We start from the raw sequence: 17,292 nt of genomic DNA on the forward strand, positions 1-17,292 counted from the left end.
TCAGTTGTTTATTTTAAAAGAAGTCTGTCTCTCTTAAAGATCTTTAATCTTAGTGCTAGTACAATCATTTTTTAATTTTGTTTTTCAGTTTTAGGCATTAGCCATTGACTTCCTATTGTGGAAACTCAAGATTTAACTCTTCCTTCTACCTTGTGTCTTTCTTTCTAACCTCACTCTTTGTATATACTCTTCTACCTCCTGTCTTCCTAGCCTGGGTGTATTATAACTTTCATGAGAGCAGTAGTCATTGTATACATTTTTGAGGCATCACTGATCCACAATGAAGTGTACAATGAGAACTTTTCTTCCCCAGCTTTTGTTTTCCCCGGCATTAGTAATTGTCTTTTTTTTTGTTTGTTTGTTTTTGTTTTTGTTTTCTCCTTCTTTTATTTTTTATTTTTTTTTTTTAAGATTTTATTTATTTATTTGACAGAGAGAGATCACAAGTAGACAGACAGGCAGACAGAGAGAGAGAGAGGGAAGCAGGCTCGCCGCTGAGCAAAGAGCCCGATGTGGGACTCGATCCCAGGACCCTGAGATCATGACCCGAGCCGAAGGCAGCGGCTTAACCCACTGAGCCACCCAGGCGCCCATGTTTTCTCCTTCTTTTAAAATACAATGATCAATACTCCATCCCCAAACTCTGGCCTGTTTATTTCTTCTCATAATACTTTCACACATCAATATGATGTTGGTTCCATCTTAGAGAAAGTTCTTCCAGAGCCTTCTTGCCTGTTTTAGTCAGGACTGGTTGCTTACTGTCTTGGTGAACAAATGTCATCTGGGAGATTTCTCCACTATTACTAAGAATTTTCTTTGTTTTTTGTTTTTGTTTTTTTTTATTTGGAAGTCTTCTATCCTTGATCCCATCACTGCTGCTTTATTATTTACTTTCTCATTTTGGTGAAGCTCTGCTTCTAGTGGCTTTCCTGAAAAAGCATACCTGGAAGGTAAATTTTTGTGAGCTTCCATATCTGAAATAGCTTTAGTCTGTCTTCATACTTGATTGCGTGGGGACAGGACTTCAGATTGAAAATAATTTTGCTTTAAAATTTAATGGGCATTACCCCAGGTGTTCTTTTTGGTAATGCTGCTGAGAAGTCCAAGATCATTTTGGTAATAACTGATTTTTTGTGACCTGTTTTTTCCCTTCTCTGGAAGCTTGTGGAATCTTCTTTTTCTTCTGGGTATTCTAAAATTTCATGATTTACTTTGGTGTAAGTCAATTTTTATTACTTTTTCTGAGTGCTTGGTGGATTCCTTCAGTTTGGAGACCTTTGTGGTTTAATTTTGGGGGAATTTCTTGACCTTTTCTTTGATTGTTTCATCTCTTTCTGTACTTTATTTTCACTTTCTGAATTCTTTTTATTCAGATACTGGTTCTCTTAGATTTTGGAAATCCTTTTCTTTCTGGCAGAGTCGCTCAGCTTTTTCTTCCTATAAGATTTTGTTTGTTAACTGGGGTTTTTTTTAATCTGCTATTTGTGAGCATGTAGAAAATTGTTTTTCTTAGTATGGAAAATTTCAAATGTATAAAAAGTGGAGAGTAGTTTGATGAATTCCTATATACTATTATTTTTAGAGGATGCTGTTCCTGTTTCATGGATGTGAAATCTTAATCTCTTATTTCTCTGAGAAAAGTTGTTGCTATTTATGAGTGGGTACGAAAAGGTGATCAGAAGCATTTTGCATGTGAGTAGGACTTCACTGGAGAAGATCTAGAAGGGCTGTTTGGCTTTTGGGGAAGCCTTTGTTAGCTTTGATGTTAGTTAGAGCTTCTTGCATTTGTTGGATGCCTCCCAAAAGATTCTTCCAGTTTCTGGCTTAAAAGGTCTGAGCTAACTGAGCATTCTGGGAGTTGAAAAGGTTGCTAGGGGGAATACCAATTCCCAATGTACTGACTTTCCAGTTAGTTCATCTATTCCCACTGTGATAGCTGTGCCCTCAACTTTGTTTTTGGTTGAGTCATTCTCTCCTCCTCTGCAGAGAAGAAACCTTCATTGTTCTGCTGGCATAGGGTAGAGCAGTTGTGAGTCTGTATCGTGTGGGATTAGGGTGTCTGGGGCTCTAACCTCTTCTTTAAAAACTTCAGTTAGTTTCCTATTTTCAGCCTCATATTGCCTCCACTTCCAGAACCATCTTATACTACAAATTGTTGAGTTTTTTTGGAGGTTCTGCAATGCAAATTGGATTGCTTTTCACCTTCTCTAGTGCTGGTTTAGGATTCAGCTAGCTTTCCTCAACCTGCTAATGCAGTTGTTGTTCATCCTGGTTTTTAGTTTCCAAAAGTTGGTTGATATTATTTCTTCTTCTGTTCTTTTGTATCTGTAAATTCATGCCATTGGAAAAAAGAAAAGCCTTCCTTATTGTCATTTTGCTGGAATTTTGAGAGGTAGTAGTGTTAAATGTCTGTTTTTAATTTATCATCTTTAAAAAGTCCTCACTATTTAACAGTATGAAGAATTAAATTAAAAACACAGAAAAATGAATCATTTTATGAATAATAATGTTGGATTTATTTATTTATTTATTTAAAAGATTTTATTTATTTATTTGACAGAGAGAGTTCGCAAGTAGGCAGAGAGGCAGGCAGAGAGAGTGAGAGGGAAGCAGGCTCCCTGCCGAGCAGAGAGCCTGATGCGGGACTCGATCTCAGGACCCTGAGATCATGACCTGAGCCGAAGGCAGCGGCTTAAACCACTGAGCCACCCAGGCGCCCTGTTGGATTTATTTTTAAAAATACGCTTAAAAGTTTGAGAACATAATATGTTAAGGTAATATGTTAACGTAATATGTTGAGGTACTTATATTTGGTAAATAATTAAATTCATGGTTAGTTTACTAGTGAGCACTTTTCATGACACTATAAATCTTTAACAATAATATTTTCCATGTTTAATCTCTGCACCTTTTTTTTTTTAAAGCAGTGGTTCCATGCATTTAATTTCATTTTTTTTTACATTTTTATTCTAACAAGGATAAAAGGCTTCCATAGGCAATCTGACCTTCAAACCATAGAATTAGAGACTATTGAACATCTTTCACATTCCACTGAAAAGGAATAATCTAATAATCTATAAGAAAGATGATCTGTTGACAAAGATGCTCACCTTTTCAAAAGCAAATGTGTAGAAAGAAAGGTAGATAACTTCTGCTGAGAAGAGGGAAGACATAATGAAAATGTGGGGTTTTGGTTATTGGTATAACATTTTTTTTTTGAAGTTGTTTTTATTATTGCTGAGGAATAGAGATTGACTTGACATAACACCTGATATATTTTTGTTTGCTTTTGTGTAGGGAGATGCATTTATTTACATGGAACCGGAGAAACAAGTTATATCCAGATCCTCAGATGAATGTGTTGTGGCCCTGTGTGATCAGTGGTTAGTCTCTCTCATAGCAAGAAATTTCCTCCAGTCACTTTATTTATCCTTTTGACTTTTATTATTATTATTTTTTTAATCAATCTTTCCTCTCCCAAGGTACTTGGATTATGGTGAAGAGAACTGGAAAAAACAGACATCTCAGTGCTTGAAGGGCCTGGAAACGTAAGAAAGAAAGGGAAAAAGTGATGAGGGAAGGAAGAGGAGATGAGAAACATGGAAGACAGTGAAAGTAAAGAAATGCGCTTTATCTTTTACTCTCTCCAGATTCTGTGAGGAGACCAGGAGGAATTTTGAAGCTACCTTAGGTTGGCTACAAGAGCATGCTTGCTCGAGAACTTACGGTTTAGGTAACGCATACTTCAAATTCTTCTGTTTGAATGACTTTGCCAATTACACAGCAAATTAACACTTTTACCTTGTCTCCCTCTTTTGTATTATTAACCCAGATAGCTTTATGGATTTTTTTTTAAAGATTTTATTTATTTATTTGATAGAGATCACAAGTAGGCAGAGAGGCAGGCAGAGAGAGAGGGAAGCAGGCTCCCTGCTGAGCAGAGAGCCCGAAGTGGGGCTCCATCCCAGGATCCTGGGTTCATGACCTGAGCCGAAGGCAGAGGACTTAACCCACTGAGCCACCCAGGCGCCCCTATGGATTTTTTTTTTTTTAAAGTTTCCAGTGCTTCAGCCGTTTGGTTTTTTATGTACTGGTTTATTAATTATTCAAGCAAATTTAAGACCTTCTTAAAGAGCTTTGTAAATGCCATATGCCTTAAAAATGTGGATTCTTTAGATGACGTGTCTCTTGAGTTCCTCATGCATTAATTTTTTTTTCTTTTTATCTTGCAGGTACCCGTCTGCCCTGGGATGAGCAGTGGCTGATTGAATCGCTCTCTGATTCCACTATTTACATGGCATTTTACACAGTTGCGCACCTGCTGCAGGGGGGGAACCTGCGTGGACAGGCAGAGTCTCCGCTGGGCATCAGGTTGGTAAATGGATGAGGCAAAGTAGCGTAGTTTGTTAGCAAGAGATACGATTTTTTGATATACACATTGAAAGTTCTTTTTTTTTTTTTTAATTTAGTTTTCATCAGAATTCCTTTAGCAGAGTTTTGTTACGATGGTTTTGTTTTTTTGCTGCTGCACTGAGAAAAAGTAATAAATAGCTCCTCTGTTATCGTTACTATTCTTTATTCTTATTGAAGTCTTTTGTCATCATTTGTTAGTGTAGCTATATTAAGGGATTCCTACTTCATGATTAGATGAATATTTTGATTCTTCAAAATTATCTGTATATTTTGTTGTTTGTTTTATTTTTAATACAGACCGCAACAGATGACCAAGGAGGTTTGGGATTATGTTTTCTTCAAGGAGGCTCCATTTCCCAAGACTCAGATTCCAAAGGAAAAATTAGATCAGTTAAAGCAGGAATTTGAGTTCTGGTATCCTGTGGATCTCCGAGTGTCTGGCAAGGATCTTGTTCCTAATCATCTTTCATATTACCTTTATAATCATGTGGCTATGTGGCCAGAACAAAGGTGAGTTGAATTTAGTCTGAAAAAGGTTTCAGATTAAATTTATGCCTTGTGATGTCAAATATTTAAGAAGTTACTCTGCAGGGCGCCTGGGTGGCTCAGTGGTTTAAGCCGCTGCCTTCGGCTCAGGTCATGATCTCAGGGTCCTGGGATCGAGCCCCGCATCGGGCTCTCTGCTCGGCAGGGAGCCTGCTTCCCTCTCACTCTCTCTGCCTGACTCTCTGCCTATTTGTGATCTCTGTCTCTCAAATAAATAAATAAAATCTTTAAAAAAAAAAAAAAGAAGTTACTCTGCAAGGCATAGTTAGGTTTGCCAGTTGCCATCTTTTTCTTCTGTTGAACATATAAATGAAGCAGAAAGTACGCCTTCTCCTCTCTGTCATCCAGAAATCCTCATATTTACCTTGGGCTCACCAAAGCACATCACATTTCAGGTACCTTGACAGCCTTTCAGTACTTTACTTGACCTGTTTTGTGACTCTTTGACCTCTTACATGCAGAAATAAAGGTGGTTCAAGACAGAGCCTAGAATGTTAGAATTGGAAGAAAATCCCTTTAGAGCTGAGAGCCGCAAGATTACAGCATTAGTTGGTAGTGATGTTCTTTTTTTCTTTTTCCTTTGAGAGAGAGTATGGAGGAGAGGGGCAGAGGGAGAGGAAGTGAGAGAATGTTCAACAGGCTCCACACTCAGCACAGAGACTGACACAAGGTTCAGTCCAATGATCCTGAGATTATGACCTGAGCCACAACCAAGAGTCGGACACTTAATTGACTGAGCCACCCAGGTGTCCCTGGTAGTGGTATTTTAAGTAGAGTCTGACTCTAAGTATCATTTTCAATCCTGGGTGCTCAAAAGTAATACTTCTGTCATCTTCCCTCTTGATCCAAATATGTCTCTGTGCCTTTCCTTTAGTCTCTCAAGTAGCCAAGGAAACAGACGCCTCCCTCTGTTTAAATTTTATTTCATATCACCAGAACAATCTCATGTGACTTCCTATATTTAGAATGAGATTGCATTTTCTTTCTCAAGAATAAGAGGAAGATTTTGAAGTAGAGGAATAAAATAAATCTTATGTTATCCAATTATTTTGTTGTTATGGTTTAAAATGTATTTTTGGGGGCGCCGGGGTGGCTCAGTGGGTTGGGCCTCTGCCTTCGGCTCAGGTCATGATCCCAGGTCCTGGGATCGAGCCTGACATCGGGCTCTCTGCTCGGCGGGGAGCCTGCTTCCTCCTCTCTCTCTCTCTGCCTGCCTCTGCCTACTTGTGATCTCTGTCTGTCAAATAAATAAAAATTAAAAAAAAATGTTTAAAATGTATTTTTGGAGAAATTGGATATCTCAGAAGTACTTGTTGGGAATATAGTTGAGTGTTAATCCCTTTGCATCAAGTTTTTGAACATGTATTAGATTTTATAAATTATAGGTAAGTAATAATGTCAAGTGTTTGTAAGTAATAATTATCAGTAACACCTGGCACTGTTCTAATCACTTATAACAACTCATTTCATTTTCGTTACAACTTTTCCAGGAAGTTTTGTAATATCCTCATTTTACAGACAAAGAGCCTTATTGAGGCCTAGAGAGCTCAAATAATTCACCCTGAGTTACCCAGCAATAGCACAAACCCTACAGCCTGTCTCCAGGACTCTTGTTCTCAACCACTATCCTCGCATAATCTCATTGCTAGAATGAATGAGTGGTACTTACATAGTTCAAAAATTCAAACAGTTCATTAAAAAAAAAAAAAAGGGAACTTTTACCCTTGCCCCCACATCACTCTACTTCCCATAGGTAATCCCTGCCACTGCTTTCTTATGATTTCTTCTGGATGACATGTTTATGAATAAACTAGCATCAGATTATTTATTTATTTAAGGAATCTCTGCACCCAGCGTGGGTCTTGAACTCAAAATCCAAAGACCGTTACTTGCTCTTCGGACTGAGCTAGCCAGGCACCCCATGCTTATTTATTTATTTATTTTTAAAATATTTATTTATTTGACAGAGATCACAAGTAGGCAGAGAGGCAGGCAGAGAGAGAGGGCGAAGCAGGCTCTCCGCTGAGCAGAGAGCCCGATGCGAGGCTCGATCCCAGGACCCTGAGATCATGACCTGAGCCAAAGGCAGAGGCTTTAACCCCCTGAGCCACCCAGGTGCCCCTTATTTTTTAATCATACAAAGATACCACACTGTGGGCACTTTTTTCCCCCATATAACAGTTTGCTTCTAAGATCTATTTATATCCACATATGTAGCCCTTTCCTATATTTTTAAAATATCTGTTACATAGTATTTCAGTGTATGCCTGTGCCATAGTTTATGTAACCAGCCCTTTACTAATGGGCACTTCTTGTTTTCATTTGTTTCCTATTAAGAGCAGGACTGAGTACATTTGTACATTTGTCTTACCAAACTGTTATAAAGCTTTCAACATTCACCTCAACTTCTTAAGCTTAGACTCAAACCTTAAAGTTTTATTTTCTGTCTTTAAACATTTACCTCTAAAGTGACAAATGGCCTGCTGCTGTGAGAGCAAATGGACATCTCCTCCTCAACTCGGAGAAGGTAAGAAAGTTTAAAATTATGCTGAGGGCTTTGCAGATGTAGGAAGTTGTACATTTTAAAGAAATAGAGAGTGTAAAAATCAGTGTTAATCTTCCATTTAAAATGTTTAGGACTACCAGCATAAATGAGGGAGTAAGTGGAGTAAATAGTATTAATGGAGGGGAGGAACTGGGAAAACTTACCCATTTTAACATTTGTAGTTAGAATGGTAGAAGGTGATACGAATTGTGACTGGAGGAGACAAAGAGAGATGTAAGAAATATAAAAATACGGGCTCCTCAGTGGCTCAGTGGGTTAGGCCTCTGCCTTCGGCTCAGGTCATGATCTCAGGATCCTGGGATCAAGTCTCGTGTAGGGCTCTCTGCTCAGAGAGGAGACTGCTTCCCCTGTCTCTCTGCCTGCCTCTCTGTCTACTTGTGATCTCTCTCTGTGTGTCAAATAAATAAATAAAAATCTTTAAAAAAAAATCTTTAAAAAAAGAAAAAAAATATATAAATCCTATGTTGTGACCCTAGAATATCTTTCTCATTAAGTTGAGAAAATACTTGGTGGGATTTGTTTTCTGCTGTGATCAGCTACTGAATTAAAATAATAAAATTTTGGAATTTGTAGGATTCTTAACTGTTATTTAATGCTTCTTCCAGGCAGTATAACATATATCTCTCTATACTACTACTGCTTCTGCTATTGTTAAAACTACTAATATATATGATTTTTTTATAGGCTATAAAAGACTTTATCTCATTAATCAGTGTCTTCAAACCCCATGACAAAGCCATTGCTTGCCCCTATGATGCTTTTGTGCACATTTGAAAAGGGTACCCCTCCTCACATAAACAAAAAATTGCCATGTTATTTATTTCTTAGAATATTTGTAACAAGTTGATTTTGTTACCATCAGTGCATTTTGCTACAACTGATGGAATATTAATTGGAAAAGAGTATTCTTTGCTATAAATGTCTGTCATAATGAAAATAGGTGTCGATTTAAACAAATAGTAGATGGTATGAATTGCAAAATGAAACATCATTTTTAACTGGTGCCCTAATATTGAAAGGGAATATAGAAGTTCATTTAAAATAATCTCTGGGGGCGCCTGGGTGGCTCAGTGGGTTAAAGCCTCTGCCTTTCGCTCGGGTCATGATCCCAGGGTCCTGGGATCGAGCCCCGCATCGGGCTCTTTGCTTGGCAGGGAGCCTGCTTCCTCCTCTCTCTCTCTCTGCCTGCCTCTCTACCTACTTGTGATTTCTATCTGTCAAATAAATAAAATCTTTAAAAAAAAAATAAATAAATAAAAAATAATCTCTGTATTAGACTGAAAAACAGCTCTTTGATTAGAAGCGTGTTTGATCCACAAGGACTTTTGATTATCAAATTCATTTTTTACTTTGTAAGGCGAAGTGGAACTATATATGTATTTACATGTATGTATATATGTGTATAAGTATAAATTGTGTTATAATGTGATATTTTCTTTGGTCTCAAAGTTGTCATACTGTACATTGTACTGTTTTTATTAGAACTAGATACTTCATTGCGGTGTGGTAGAAGACTAGATTATAACCTCTCTTTGGTATCAGCAAAGTTCTGTTAAAGACAACAAATGCTTTTTTTTTTCCCCCCTTAAGATTTTATGTATTTGAGAGAGCGATGCCAAGAGAGAGAGCTAGAGGGAGCAAGAGCGCACAGCAGAGAGAAAAAAGTTGGGGGGGGGAGCAGGCTTCCTGCTGAGCAGGGAGCCCTATGTGGGACTTAATCCCAGGTCTCTGGGATCATGACCTGACCTGAAGGCAGATACTTAACTGCCTGAGCCACCAGATACCCCAAAGACAACAAATTCTTAAATAGTAAAGATTGGCAGACTGTGCACAGTGTTTCCTTAAATGTGGTGCCCTCAGGTAGAGCTCGACTTGAAACAACCACTTGTTTTAAATGACACTAGTGAAGTTCCCTAAAACCCTAACTCTGACGTCATATGCCAGTCCATTTGTGTCTCAATGATTCTAATTGCTCTAAAGCTCTTCTTTATGACCCCTGAAATGTTCCAGAGATACAGTGGAATCATTATACATGTCTAAACTGATTCCTAGGGGTCAGTATAATCTACTGGAAAGAGTAGTGCATTTAATACCAGACTGGAGACCCTGTCCTAGCTCCGTCCCTGCCTAGCTGAGTGACCCAAACAAGTCACTGTGTTAACTGGATTTCAGTGTCCACCTCTGTAAAATTAGTGCAAGATATCTTTTCCTTTTTCTATTTTTTTTTTGTCTTTATCTGATTGTGGCTAACCTACTTACTTTGATTTGGCTGATTTGGTTTATTTTATTTATACATATTCTTAATAATACTTGATCGTTGACTTTCTATTTCAGATGTCCAAGTCCACAGGCAACTTCCTTACTTTGACCCAAGCAATCGACAAATTTTCAGCCGATGGTGAGTATACTTTTTTATTATTGCTCGTATATAGGGTCTGATTCTTTCCAGATTATAGGAGGCAAATTAAAATTATTATTTCAGTTTTATTGCTCTTTTCTTTTGCTTTTTCCAGTATTTTAAAATACTGTAGTTTTCTTTGTGTATAAGCATCATAAGAATTGCCGATGTGATCTGTTTAGGAACACATTCAAGCTAAGATTATTAGAATCTTTTTAAAAAAGAAACTCACTGTAATTGCTGTCTGGCTTGTTTCTAATTTCTTACTACTTATAAGGTTAAAGGGTTGGTTTGTAGAGATGATGATTATGAAGCTTTTGCAACGTATTTCCTTCATACATGATATACATATAGGGGACTTGAACCTGGAGCATTCATTTTTTTTCAGAAATATTTTCTCCTTGGCCTTAGTACTATTCCATTTCATCATTACTTTTTCAAGGGAGGAGATGCACTGTCTGACCTGTAGGAACCCTTGGGGCGCCTGGGTGGCTCAGTGGGTTAAAGCCTCTGCCTTCGGCTCAGGTCATGATCCCAGAGTCCTGGGATTGAGCCCCGCATCGGGCTCTCTCTCTGCTCAGCGGGGAGCCTGCCTCCTTCTCTCTCTCTCTGCCTGCCTCTCTGCCTACTTGTGATCTCTGTCTGTCAAATAAATAAGTAAAATCTAAAAAAAAAAAAAGGAACCCTTGATTGCTTTGGTCCTCATGGCATGTCTTTTTACTGATCCTGGCTAGCACAGTTTGAGGCCATGCTGAAGGGATTGGGAAAGAGCTAACCTAACTAACTTTAAAAACAGCGTTTTGACTGGGCACTGTAAGAACTACACACAAATACTGTAATTAGTAAAACTGTTTCTTACATGAGGTGTAGGTCAGTGATTCTGAAACTAATTTTTTGTTTTTACTGGGATTGAACAAATAAATCTATTGTAGATGAGAGCTCACTGTTAAAAAGATACAGATAATAAAGGGGGAATGCTAGACTGTACCCTATGGTGTTGGATTGGAATTGGCAATTTCCAAAGGTTTTAATTTTATATATAGACAGAGTGATGTAAAAATAAATATAGATATGTGTGGTTGGTTAGTATACATGCATACATATCCCTAGCCATGTCTGCCGAGAAGGCTTATGAGCAGTGACACACTAGTAACAGGGACACATCTGGCATTTAGATCTTGGTCTCCAATAAATGGAACTCAGGTGCCTGAGAGAAGTGATTGGTTGGCGGGCTGGAGTAGGAAAAATACAAGATGAGCATGAAACATCTTAAGGTGCCAGAAAATAAGGAAATGTTTCAGTAAGGATGAGGACATATGCAAGGACACAGATTTATTTAAGACAGAAGATTGTGGCACTATCAAATCATCCTAAATAACCCAGAAATCTGTCTGAAGGCTAGCAGAACAAACTCCACAACTAAAGACAGAGAAGAGGCTATACTGAAGAAGGTAGGAGGTGCCGAGATATGGTTTGAGAGAGAAACAGGTCATGGCCACTAAACGGTGCAGGGGTGAGGGTGGGGGGGGGGGGGCAGGTGTGGAGGTAGGAGCAGTTGCAGAGAAGGGCATATGACAAACTAGTTCACAGGGGAGTGCATGGGGAAAACAAATCCCCATAGTAATCAGCTTGGAAAGTGAGAGGGCCTGGATTTCATGAGTTCTTGAAACCAGTGGCGCTTAAAGCCTGGAGTTTTAAGGGTCACTGAGCTTGAAGGACATTGGGACTGCTCTTGGAGAGAAGGCTGGCAAACATGGTGTAGACATACAGCATGGAAGGTGATCTGAAGAGTGCCTGGAACATACAGTAGGGAGGTTCGTTGCTCATCTCAGAGCATGTCACAGAGAGGCTGTGTTCACTGAGAGACCCCTCTAGGAACAAAGGAATTGGCAGGCTCCATTTCCCTTCCCCACCCCTTAGCATATGCGTAGGGCCCCCTGCTGGAAGCAGCACAATGCTAACACTTGCCATCTAACTTGCTTACACCAAGTCCCACCCCTCCGTGCTCTGGTAAAACCACTCCTCCCAGTCATGCTTGCCTCAGTCCCAGCTTGGTGGGCTCCCTTCCCCAGAAGTCCAGCTCAAACCCCTGCCCACACTGTGTTTCTCAACCTAAGAGTTTGATGTAGCCTTGGTTCTGGCAGTGACAGATCTCATTTCACAAGCAGGCCAGAGCACACCTAGTTAAAATGCCACCACTTTCAGGCCAGGGACCAAATTGCTCACAATCAGCAAAGAGAGCCTTAGCAAACCACTGGTCTGAAGGATAAAGTGGTCAGGAGAAAACAGCATATGTAGCACATTGGAGACCGTCCTAGGAGTGCCAGGCCCTGGGGAATGGGATACTAAGCAGTAGGGTACTACAGAACCTCCTCATCATAAGGCCATCACCCTCAAGAACAGGAGACATAGCTGACTTTCCTAACATAGGCACAGAGATTTAGACAACATGAGAAGAGAGAGAAACTTGTCCCAAATGAAAGAACAGGACAAAGCCACGGCTGGAGATCTAAGTGAAACAGATAGAAGTCACATGCGTGATAGAGAATTTGAAGCAGTGGTCATAAGGATACTCACTGGACTTGAGAAGAGAGTGGAGGATCCTCCTGAGACCGTTAACACAGAGATAAGGAATAACATAACAGAGAAAGGGCTCAATAGACAAAATGAGAAAGGTGCTTGATGGAATGAACAGCAGGTTGGAAGAAGCAGAAAAATGAGTTAATGGCCTAGAAGACAGAGTAATGGAAAGTAATTAAACTGAACAAAAGAGAAAAAAAGAATTATGCAAAATGAGAACAGACTTAGGAAACTCCGTGGCTCCATCAAACGTTAATAACATTTGTATTTTTTTTTTTAAGATTTTATTTATTTATTTGACAGACAGAGATCACAAGTAGGCAGAGAGGCAGGCAGAGAGAGGTGGGGGAAGCAGACTCCCTGCCGAACAGAGCCTGAAGCGGGACTAGATCCCAGGACCCTGAGATCATGACCTGAGCTGAAGGCAGCAGCTTAACCCACTGAGCCACCCAGGCACCCAATAACATTTGTATTTTAAAATAAGAATGGCATGGGGCTTGAACTCACAACCCTGAGATCAAGAGTTGCATGCTCTGCCAGCAGAGCCAGCCAGTTGCTCTTATAAGAGACTCATTTTAGACCTTAAGACACCTGCAGATCGAAAGTGAGAGGATGGAGAAACATATGTCATGCAAATGGATGTCAAAGGAAAGTCAGAGTAGCAATTCTTATATCGGACAAAATAGATTTTATTATTTTTTTAATAGGTTTTTTTTTTAAAGATTCCATTTATTTATTTGACAGATAGAGATCACAAGTAGGCAGAGAGGCAGGCAGAGAGAGAGGAGGAAGCAGGCTCCCTGCTGAACAGAGAGCCTGATGCGTGGCTTGATCCCAGGACTCTGGGATCATGACCTGAGCCGAAGGCAAAGGCCTTAACCCACTGAGCCACCCAGGTGCCCCCCCGGACAAAATAGATTTTAAAACAAAGACTGTAACAAGAGTTAAAGAAGGATGCCATATAATAATATAATAAAGGGGACAGTCCAACAAGAAAATGTAAGAATTGTAAATATTTGTGCACCCAAATACATAAAACAGCTAGTAACAAACATAAAGGAACTGTTGATAATACGCTGTAGTAGTAGAGGACTTTCACACCCACTTATATCAATGGACAGATCATCTAAACAAAAAATCCACAAGGAAACAATGGCTTTGAATGACACGCTGGAACAGTTGGATTTAACAGATATATTCAGAACATTTCTGTTCTAAAGCAGCACAATACACATTCTTTTCAAGTGTACATGGAATATTCTCCAGAATAGATCACATATTACGCCACAAAGAAAGCCTCCATGAATTTAAAAATATCGAAGTTGGGGTGCCTGGGTGGCTCAGTCATTAAGTGTCTGCCTTTGGCTCATGTCATGATCCCAGAGTCCTGGGATCAAGCCCCACATCGGGCTCTTTGCCTAGCAGCGAGCCTGCTTCCCTCTTCTCACTCTGCCTGCCTCTCTACCTACTTGTGATCTCTCTCTGTCAAATAAATGAATAAAATCTTAAAAAAAAAAAAAACAAGAAAAATCTGGGGCGCCTGGGTGGCTCAGTCAGTTAAAGTGACTGCCTTCGGCTCAGATCATGATCCCAGGGCCCTGGGATCGAGCCCCATGTTGGGCTCCCTGCTGAGCAGAGAGCCTGCTTCTCCCACTCTCTCTGCCTGCTGTTCTACATACTTGGTCTCTCTCTCTGTCAAATAAATAAATAAAATCTTAAAAAGAAAAAAGCAGCAAGAAAAATCTCCCATAACCAACTTGACCTTACAGCTAAAGGAGCTAGAAAAAGAAAAACAAACAAAACCTAAAACCAGCAAAAGAAAAGAAAAAATAAATATTAGAACAGAAATTAATGATACATAAACTAAAAAAACAGTAGAACAGATAATGAAACCAGGAGCTGGTTCTTTGAAAAAAAAAAATCAATAAAATTGATAAACCTCTGTCAGGCTCATCAAAAAAAGAGAAAAGGCCCAAATAAAATCACAAATGAGAGAGGAAAAATAAGAACAAACACCAGAAACAATTAGAATATTATGAAAAACTGTATGCCGACAAATTGGATAACCTAAAAGAAATGGATAAATTCCTACAAACATATAACTTCCCCAAACTGAAACAAGAAGAAATAGAATATTTGAATAGACTGATTACCAGCAAAGAAATTGAATTCAATAATCAAAAAACTCCCAACAAGCATTAAGTCCAGAACAAGATGTCTTCATGGGTAAATTCTACCAAATATTGATTGATTGATTGACTCATCAATTTTATTTTTAAGTGACCTCTGTACCCAGTATGGAGCTCAAACTGAGAATCCTGAGATCAAGAGGCACATGCTCCACTGGCTGAGCCAGCCAGGTGCCCCTCTACCAAACATTTAAAGAAGAGTTAATACCTATTCTTCTTACACTGTTATGAAAAATAGAGAAGGCAGAACATCTTCCAAATTTATTCCATAAGGCCAACTTTAGTCTGATACCAAAACCAGATAAAAACACCACAAAAAAGAGAATGAAAGGCCAGTATCTCTTGATGAATATAGATGCAAAAGTCCTCAACAAAATTTGGCAAACTGATTCCAACAATATAGTAAAAAAAAAAAAAAAATTCACCATGATCAAGCGGGATTTATTCCTGGGTTGCAAGATTGGTTCAGTATTCACAAATCAATCAACATGATATATCAGTAAGAGAAAGGGTAAGAACCATATGATTGTTTCAGTAGATGCAGAAAAAGCATTTGACAAAGTACAATATCCATTCATGATAAAAACTTTGAACAAAGTATGTTTAGAGGGAACATACCTCCACATAATAAAGGTCTTAAATTAAAAATTCACAGCTGACATCATCCTTAATGGTGAAAAGCTGAGAGCCTTTCCCTATAAGGTCAGAAATTATACAAGGATGTCCACTCTCACTACTTTGATTCAATAGAGTACTGGAAGTCCTAGCCACAGCAGCCACACAACTTGTAGATGACGTGGTACTACATATAGACAACCTGAAAGACTCCACCAAGAAACTGCTAGAACTGATACACAAAGTAAAGTCTCAGGATACAAAATATATGTACAGAAGTCTGTTGTGTTTCTATATACCAGTAATGAACCAGCGGAAAGAGAAGTTAAGAAAACAATCTCATTTACAATTGCACCCAAAATAATAAGATACCTAGGAATAAACCTAACCAAAGAAGTAGGAGACCTGTACTCTGAAAACTATAAAACACTGATGAAGGAAATTGAAGACTGCAGAAGGAAATGGAAAGATATTCCATGCTCATAGATTGGAAATCTACACATTTAGTGCGTTCCGTATCAAAACACCAACAGCATTTTTCACAGAGCTAGAAAAAACAATCCTAAAGTTTCTATATAGCCACAAAAGACCCCTCAGTGCCCAAAACAGCCTTGAAAAAAGCAAAGGTGGAGGCATCACAATTCTGGACTTCAAGTTCTATTACAGAGCTTACAGAGTAATCAAAAGATCATGGTACTGGCACAAAAATAAGTATATAGATCGATGGAAAAGAATAGAAAACCCAGAAATGAATGCAACATTATATGGTCATTTAATTTTCTACAAGGCAAGAAAGACTATCCAGTGGGAAAAAGACAACCTCTTAAACAAATGGTGTTGGGAAAATTGAATAGCAGCATGCAAAAGAATGAAACTGCACCACTTTCTTACACCATACACAAAAATAAATTCAAAGTGGACTAAAGACCTAAATGTGAGATCTTGGATCATGAAAATCTTAGAAAAGAGCATAGGCAGTAATTTCTCTGACATTGGTCATAGCAAATTTTTTCTAGATAGATTCCCCCAAGCAAGAGAAACAAAAATAAACTATTGGAACTGCATCAAAATAAAAATAAAAAGCTTCTGCACAAAGAAGGAAACAATCCAGAAAACTAAATGGTAACCTACAGAATGGGACAAGATATTTGCTAATCATATACCTAATAAAGGGTTAATATCCAAAATACATAAAGAACCTATAGAACTCAACACCAAGAAATAAATAATCCAGTTAGAAAATGGGCAAAAAATATGAACACACGTTGCTTCAAAGAAAACATCCAGATGGCCAACAGACACATGAAGAGATGCTCACCATCACTTATCATCAGGGAAATGCAAATCAAAACAATGAGATATCACCTACACCTGTCAGAATGGCTAAAATCAAAACACAAGGAACAACAGGTGTTGGTGAGGATGTGGAGAAAAAGGTACCCTTGTACACTGTTGGTGGGAACGGAAAGTGGTGCAACCACTGTGAAAAACAGTATGGAGGGTCCTCGAAAGTTAAAAATCGAACTACTGTATGATCCAGTAATCACGTTACTGGGTATTTACCAAAAAAAACGTAAAAACACTAAATTTGAAGGGATACATGCACCCCTATATTTATAGCAGCATTGTTTACAATAGCCAAGGTAATGGTAGCAGTCCAGGTGTCCATCGACTGATGAATGGATAAAAAAGATGTATGTATACACACATGCACACTGGAACATTTTTCAGCCATAAAAAGAATGAAATCTTGCCATTTGCAACCCTGTGGATAGAGCTAGGGAGTATAATACTAAGTGAAGTAAGTCAGAGAAAGACAATTACCATATGATTTTATTCATGTGGAATTTAAGAAACAAATCAGATGACTATATGACAGGGGAGGGGACTGTGGAAAATGAGAGGGGAAAAGAAGACATAAGAGACTCTTTTTTTTTTTTAATTTTTATTTATTTATTTGACAGAGAGAGAGATCACAAGTAGGC

General features: G+C 38.7%; 1 protein-coding gene across 1 annotated transcript in view; it reads left to right on the forward strand.

Moving 5' to 3' along the window:
- Positions 1-17,292, forward strand: part of LARS1 (leucyl-tRNA synthetase 1) — a 71,413-nt gene that overhangs the window by 31,209 nt on the left and 22,912 nt on the right. Inside the window, exons 16-22 of the mRNA XM_045999761.1 lie at positions 3,298-3,383; positions 3,483-3,548; positions 3,651-3,733; positions 4,233-4,371; positions 4,711-4,923; positions 7,429-7,486; positions 9,860-9,923. Of these exons, the coding sequence (XP_045855717.1) occupies positions 3,298-3,383; positions 3,483-3,548; positions 3,651-3,733; positions 4,233-4,371; positions 4,711-4,923; positions 7,429-7,486; positions 9,860-9,923 (709 nt within the window). The remainder of the gene's footprint in view (positions 1-3,297; positions 3,384-3,482; positions 3,549-3,650; positions 3,734-4,232; positions 4,372-4,710; positions 4,924-7,428; positions 7,487-9,859; positions 9,924-17,292) is intronic.

This window comes from Meles meles, chromosome 3 (genome assembly GCF_922984935.1).
Source record: "Meles meles chromosome 3, mMelMel3.1 paternal haplotype, whole genome shotgun sequence".
NCBI lineage: Eukaryota > Metazoa > Chordata > Mammalia > Carnivora > Mustelidae > Meles > Meles meles.